This window comes from Penaeus vannamei, chromosome 37, assembly GCF_042767895.1.
Source record: "Penaeus vannamei isolate JL-2024 chromosome 37, ASM4276789v1, whole genome shotgun sequence".
Lineage (NCBI taxonomy): Eukaryota > Metazoa > Arthropoda > Malacostraca > Decapoda > Penaeidae > Penaeus > Penaeus vannamei.
The window spans coordinates 23,468,219-23,475,651 of record NC_091585.1 but is presented as its reverse complement, the minus strand read 5'-3'; the positions used below and the strand labels follow the sequence as shown (position 1 = coordinate 23,475,651).

The 7,433-nt window shown below is 41.5% G+C and overlaps 1 protein-coding gene across 8 annotated transcripts in view; it reads right to left on the bottom strand.

Annotated features, from left to right (window-relative positions):
• Positions 1 to 626: 626 nt before the first annotated feature.
• LOC113806681 (Ankyrin-repeat, SH3-domain, and Proline-rich-region containing Protein) overlaps positions 627 to 7,433 on the bottom strand; it is a 603,894-nt gene continuing 597,087 nt past the window's right edge. For 4 of the 8 annotated variants that reach the window (XM_070115043.1, XM_070115046.1, XM_070115048.1 and 1 more), the window contains 8 exons: positions 6,402 to 6,452; positions 5,504 to 5,572; positions 4,806 to 5,038; positions 3,899 to 4,434; positions 3,324 to 3,684; positions 2,534 to 2,700; positions 1,879 to 2,078; positions 627 to 1,609 (listed from right to left, as the gene is read on the bottom strand). In XM_070115043.1, the coding sequence (XP_069971144.1) occupies positions 1,571 to 1,609; positions 1,879 to 2,078; positions 2,534 to 2,700; positions 3,324 to 3,684; positions 3,899 to 4,434; positions 4,806 to 5,038; positions 5,504 to 5,572; positions 6,402 to 6,452 (1,656 nt within the window). In that variant the 3' untranslated portion in view covers positions 627 to 1,570. The remainder of the gene's footprint in view (positions 1,610 to 1,878; positions 2,079 to 2,533; positions 2,701 to 3,323; positions 3,685 to 3,898; positions 4,435 to 4,805; positions 5,039 to 5,503; positions 5,573 to 6,401; positions 6,453 to 7,433) is intronic. The other 4 variants (XM_070115044.1, XM_070115049.1, XM_070115050.1 and 1 more) reach the window with 2 other exon arrangements.

Genomic DNA, 7,433 nt, shown 5'->3' with positions numbered 1-7,433 from the left:
TTTGTGATGTTTCGATATACATTCTCGATGGATAAAAAAAAAAGTTTAAAGGCAGGCATAAACACTTCATTTCAACCGATCTCACCGTAATTAACGATCTAGATTTATTAATTACAGTGATGCTATCCCATTCCTAACAGCCAGCTCTAATGAAATGTAAATTCTTGCTTTCCATTAATCCTCTCAATTCTTGAAAACCTATTTAATATTTTGTGTTAGTCCCACGTATTTCATATGTTTATAAATAAATCAAGAATCTATTATATAAGCATATATATGTTCTATCAAATCAAAACACTATCTTCCTAAAGTATACTGGCTGTCTGAATCAATATGATAATACCTCAAAACTTGTTTTCATAAGCCTAGAATTCTGATTGAATAAAATCTTAGTTATGTATAGTGTGTGGCTATTTTAATTGTCTAAGACGCAATAGTCAGCCGTCTGTGCTAATTATTTGTTTCAAAGACATTTCACTTAGATTCTTAAGGGTTTTGTGAAAGAAGTAAAATTTGTGAAGAACACTATATGTAAGTTCCCCCCTTAATGTTTAGATTTTCCTTTTTGTTTCTGTCTATGCTAATAACTTTACAAATATGTTACACAGGTAGACAAGGAAATGCAATTTCATATGGCAACTTTTTATTTCAATTGTGTATATCAGTACAGTTAATAGTAAAATATTAACAATATTGTGTAGTCGTCATGCTAGAAAAATAGCTTTGTTTCAGGGTTTCATTCCCTTGAAAAAAGGACATTCACACAAGCTTCATATCACTGTAACATTTTTAGTGTCCAGTGGCTTACAGATGACAATGATGAAACAAAGCATTGATGTTTTTTTTTATTCGTGTATTTAGTGGATTACTGATGACTTCAAAACATTCATCATTGTCGTCCAGTCTGTGGAAGTCTCCTGCAGAAGCTGATGCAATTATGTATGTCAAAAATATTACCTAGCAGCATCCAAAGCAGTACAGAATATACATCCTCTGATATATACAGCATGTATAGATATGTATTACAGTACAGAGTTTCACAATCTCACTGTAGTTCAGTCATAATCACAGAGAACACTAATATCTGCAGGTTGTCTGTTACGTAAGGCACTAGTCTGCTTCAGTCACAAGAAAATGAACAAGAAAGTTTTGGAGGTAGAAGAGTAAGCTCTGCTTTGCCTCATTAACATGACTAAAAAAGCATAACGATATTTTTTATTAGAATTTAATAGCTGCCACTCTACCACCAAAATAAATAGTCCTGTCTCGGAAACAGAGAAACATAAACGTTCGCTCTGTTTCGGTCACAAAGTCATAAATTAGTCCCCTGTAAACATGTCAGCTCGAGAGGTGCTGGCGACCCCAAGACACGTCCGCCTCGTCGTCTGCGGTGTCTTGGGCGGCCGTCTCTCTTTCTCTCCCTTTCCCCCTCAAAATTACAGTACCGGAGGGAGAATGAAAACGAAACTTGGAAAGAAAATAATAATATCAGATGAGTCTATCCCAGTTTTGTGTTACGACCTGGAAGAGCGCGGAAGGTAGCCTGTTTCCCCGTGGCCGCCTTCTGTCCTCAGGAATCGCGAACGGGGCTCTTCACTCGAGGATACAGCTGGAAAGAAAGGAACAAGTTATACATCTAACAATTTATTCATCGCATATTTTATGCACTCAATAGTAACTCTTCATCCATCAAAAAGTATACCAGTGACTATACACATTTTTTTGTCATTTCATCTTTCATTCGGAAGAAATATGTACCGCTCCATACATCCACGTCCATTTAAAACAACCCACCATCCTTTCCAAAAAAGAACCCTCTACCTCCCCCTTCATTTCTCCTACCACCCTCAAACAAAACGTCCAACAACAAGGTCTCACCCCGAGTAAATTTCGCGGAACATAGCCTTGAATATCGCGTAGCTGTCCCCACCACCACTCCCGCTCGTACTCGTCCCCGCGCCTCAGGATCGTCAGGGCGTCTCCGCAGCGGAAGGTGAGCTCGTCTCCCGCCTGCCCTTCGTAGTCGTAGACACCGAAGACGACGCCGCCGTTCATTATGCCGAGCTTCTCCTGAACGCCTGCGGAAAGGGGTGGAAGAAAGTTGTATTTTTTGGAATGCCACAGAGTAAGGAACACTTAGGTTCATTGGGTCATATTGCAGGAAGGAAATTTTGAGATAAGAAAGTGGATATGGTTTTATGAGTAAACAAAACATTCGAATTAGGAAAAAAAATCGGCATATCAGACAAGGAAAAAATGGTCAACATTCATCTTTGTAAAAAATGCGTGTTAATTTATCAATCTGATCACCAAAATCTAACAAAAAAGAACGAAAATAACCAGAAAATCGCCATTTATATTCCTGTTAATAAACCAATACTTTTTTACTCGAATTAAGTCACTTTCAAAATCTCCGTAATTAGAAAGAACGACAGAAAGAAACAAGCAAAGAAAAGAAAAAAAAGAGGAAAACCAAAGAAAGAAAACGGAAAATACAAAAAAAGAAGAAAAACTAAAAACACAAGTGACTTACTGTATAGATATTGGGAACATCCGTCGTATCCCTCCTCATCCTGCTCGCACTTCTCCGCTGCAGTCTCGTGGTCAGACAGCGTGGTCGCGAGGATGCAAGCACCATGCTCCACCAGGAACCTCACCATTGCTACGTTGTTGCAGGAGGCAGCGCAGTGCAATGGGGTCCTGTAGGGGGGAGGTCGGAAGATATAATTTTTAGTAGCGTCGGATTACGTATTGACATCAATTTGTTGTAATCATTAATCATTAACGCATTTGCATATTGAAATTTTGCATGTTGAAAGAAAAAAAATGTTTAAAGAGTTGATTAAATGATTGAAAAAATATATGAATGAAAGAAATCTACTCAAACAAATATGAGAAATGATAGTTTTCTCCTTTTCGATTCAACATCCCTTCTATACAATAAAGAAAATGCCAAATTTTATCCATCACTTTTTCCCACCTCTAAGCCTAAGCTACAAGAAACTATACCAATTCATATCCATCACTTTTCTTCCCATTTACAGCCCCATCTACACAATCAAAATATACCCATTTTTATCCACTTCTTTTCTTCCCTCCTGCAACCCTACCCTATACTATCTAAACATACCCATTTTTATCCATTTCCTTCCCTCTTGCTCTGTACTATCAAAACGTACCCATTATCATCCAACACTTTTTAAATTCTTCCCTCCTACAACCCTATCAAAATACACCCACTCACATCCAGCACTTCCTTCCCTCCTACTCTACACCTTCATCAAAACCCCCATCTATCCATCCCCTTCGTCCCTGTCCCTCACCATCCGTCCGAGTCCTGGGCGTTGACATCGCAGCCGAAGGTAACCAGGAACGTGACGATGTCGAGGTGACCGGCGCAGATGGCGTTGTGCAAGGCGGTGATCCCTTCGTCGTTGGCGGCCGAGGGGTTGGGCACTTCCATGGCGGTGCGTTTGACCAGCTCGAGCTCCCCCTCCAGGGCGGCGTCGAGGAGGAGGGCCAGGGGATCGAAGCTCACCCGGCGGGGCACGCGGGACGAGTTCTTGGTCTTGAGGTTGCCCTTCTTGATGCGGCGGACGATGGAGGTGTTGGTGTTGTTGTTGTTATTGTTGTTGTTGTTGTTGTTGAGGCTCGTCGATCCGTTGCTCTTCTCTACGTCGCCTTCTGTGGGAGTGAATAACGGGTTAATAAAAAAAAATAGTAAGGACATAATCAATCTATTAAAAGTCAGTCCTAAAGCTTTACTTGCTGCCTTTTTAATCAATACATTTCTTTCACAACTTAACTGTCTTTGTAAGATAAATATGCACACGTTTTCTACGTGATCTTCCCCATTGTACAAAGAAGAAAAAATAGAAAACTACCAAACAAAACCTACCTGTGAGTCCTTCGATTGGCACCGAACTAGTATCCGCGCCGTCGGGCTGTCGGGAATCGTCGCTGGGAATGTTCCCTCCCGGCGCGTTGTTGTTCGCCGCGTGGAGGTCCTCCTGGCTATTCCTCTCCTCCTTGGCGTTGTCGATCCTGAGCTTCTCCAGCTCGCTCAGCGGCAGGGCGGGGGGCACCTGCAGGTTGTCCACCGCGTCGACGGCCCCGCCCCTCTCCTTGTGCGCGTCGCCGCCCCCGTTCTCGATCTCCTCGACCCTCCGGCCCAGCAGGTCCGACGGCGGGGTCTCGTCCTCGGGGAACATGAAGTCCGGAGGCATTTCGATGCGGCTGTTGATCGACACGTGCACCTTCTCGCCGCCCTCGCTCTCCGACTTGGCGATGCCGCTGTTGTTGTTGTTATTGTTGTTGAGGACGTTGTTGGCCACTTTGGAGCGGTTGTTGTCGTCAGCGCCTTCGCCGGACTGGTTGTCTGGGCCAGGCGGCTGCTGCGTGTAAGTCGACATTATCACGTTCTGACTTGCATACCTGCGGGGGAGAGGAGAGGCGCGTCCATGAAAATACTTGATGTGCTTTGCAGGGTTCAGAAGGCTAAGTCAGTCAGAAAGGCAAGCAAGCGCGTGACCACGCACGCACGCACGCACGCGCGCACACACACACACACACACACACGCAAACACACACACACACGCAAATACACACACACATACACACACACACACACACACACACACACATACACACACATACACATACACATACACATACACATACACACACACACACACACACACACACACACGCACACGCACACGCACACGCACACACACACAAACTACACACACACGCACACACACACAAACTACACACACACACACACAGCGACCGAGCCCCCTCACCTGTATCCTTGCTGGGGCCTTCCCTGAGCACCTCCTCGAACCGACGTCTGCGCTGCGTTCAGGCTCTCGTTGCTAGCCACGAGGGGGTCTCCCTTCTGGCGGGGTGGAGGGAGGGGCTTGGAAGGGACGACTGGCTTGGGCGGCAGCGCCGGCTTGTTCCGCCCGCCCTCGCCGGCCGCGGGGAGGTCCTCGCTCCCCTCGCCGGCGCTTCCGACGGCGCGCATGTCGACGTCCTGCGGGGGAAGGGCCGAGTCAGGTTTCCATGCGGGAGCGATAACAATTAATGATAGCTTTTGTTTAGTTATTTGCATACATACATTTTATATATACATACATATATATATATATATATATATATATATATATATATATATATATATATACACATACATACACACACATATATATACACACATATTAATTTGCCACTTTGGGTTTATCAAACAGAAACATGCACTAAAAACATTTTCTGACTTTAGTGAGAAAGTTTAAACACCAATGACATACTTCAGAAAGCAAACAAATACTGCAAGAAAAATATTCATCCTCTTATATCTCAACCCAATTTACATAAAAAATGCAAAAAATATAACTATCCCTTCCAGAGACTATTCCACCATTTAACCCCCCCATCTCAAATAAAACCCAACAAACCAATTCCCTTCAGAACAGGTCAAAGGTCACCCCCCGGAACTGACCTGAGCATGGTGATGAGGCAACAACAGGGTCCTGCTCTGTGCGTGCGCCGTGACCCCGGGACTCAGCTTCTACAACACAAACGGTTAGTCAGAACAAAGCACAACTCGCGAGGGGTTGCGGGGCGAACGAAACTCACTCGACATGTTAAGAAGAGAAAAGGGAAAAGGGAAGAGGAAGAGGAAGAGGAAGAGGAAGAGGAAGAGGAAGAGGAAGAGGAAGGGAAAGAGAAAGAGGGAGAGGAAGAAACTAAAGGAGGAAGAGAAAGAGGAAGACGAAGTGAAATGGGGAAGGTGAAGAGGAAGAGGAAGAGAAAGAGGATGGAGAAGGGAAAAGAGGAAGAAAAAAAAGGAAGAGGGAAAGAAAAAGAAAAAAAGGAATTGGAAAAGGAAAAGGAAGAAACAAAAAAGAAAAACATATATAAACAGAAACTAACCATAAAATACAATAAAAACAACACGGTGAGATGTATTTTGTGAAACGTAAGAGGTGGGAGTTATTCCAAAGCAGTTTAGTAAGACAGGGGATACATTAGTACTCAAAGGGTTACGTTGTGTAAATATACTGAAGCTAAAATGATGAGATTAAACAAAAACATACGTACTTATACTGGCAAGAAGTGTCAGTAAAAGCCAGATATGTAAATACACAAAAAATAGACTCGAACACAAACATTATCATCCTTAAAGCTTTAAGCAACATCCCTAAAATGTTAAAAAAAACATATATATCATTACAACCAAAGCACACACAACATAAAAAAAACAAAAACAAACCTGCTCAACTCCCTCAAAAAAAAAGAGAGAGAGAAAAAAAAAATTAAACCCTCCTTATCATCCTCCTCCTCCTCCTCCTTTATTAGAACAAACTACAAAAATGTTAGTCAGGAAAACAACTCACCTGGTTGAAGGAGACAGAGAGGGAGGTGGGAGGGAGGAGGGGGCGAGAATCCTGAGGGATAAACAGGGGCGGGGGTTAGTTACCACTACACTACGCTCCGGTTAAAGGCACTACGACAGAGTACGAAAGCAAAAACAATGATAAAAAACAAAACAAACATGGTGACAAAAAAAACAAGGTAATGAAAAATAAAACAAGAAACTAGCAATGATAAATAAGAAAATAGCAATGGTAAACAAACAAATAGCGCTAAAAACAAAGATGAACAGCGATAAAGATTAATACATAGCAAAAAAAGATAAACAGCCATAAAAATTAATAAACAGCAATAAAGATTAATAAAAAATAAATAAATAAATAGCCAAACAGATAAATAAACTGCAACAGAAAAAAAGTAATGAACAAATAGCGTAAAAAAACAGCAATAAAAATGAAAGAAACACAATCATAGCAAAAATTAAATTAATCTTAACACCATGCAACCGTGTCTTGTCTGTCTGTCTGTTTGTATCCACGAGTTTCAATAAGCGACCCAAACCGATGTTAATGAATATCTTCACAAAAAACGCAAAAAAGGAAAAAAACAACAACAAAAAAGTGAAATATGTTAGATAGGCTTAAGCTATCTAACTCCCGTGTTAGAAGCAATATAAATGGAAGCAGGTTCGGTCTTAATTTTTGACGTTATTTCTCGAAACAACAAAGAAAAAGGCAAAAAACGTAAACGAAACAAGAACAAAGTAGTTCTCCTGGTTATGATAAAGGTCTATACACTCAAACAAGGTTCACTACATTAAAGAAACTGTCAAAATCAAACAAAGACAATGGCATACTTGACAGGTGGACTAGCTCAACATTCAAGTTGTTCTCGTGCATTTCAAAACTTCAATCACATGCTAAAAATAAGGTCAATTACATGCTAAAAATAATCAATGGTAAATGCACGTAAAAGTACAAAAACAAATTGGACTAACATCTATCTAAAAAAAAATCACAATGTTATATCACAAAGAAAAACAAACTACAAACACG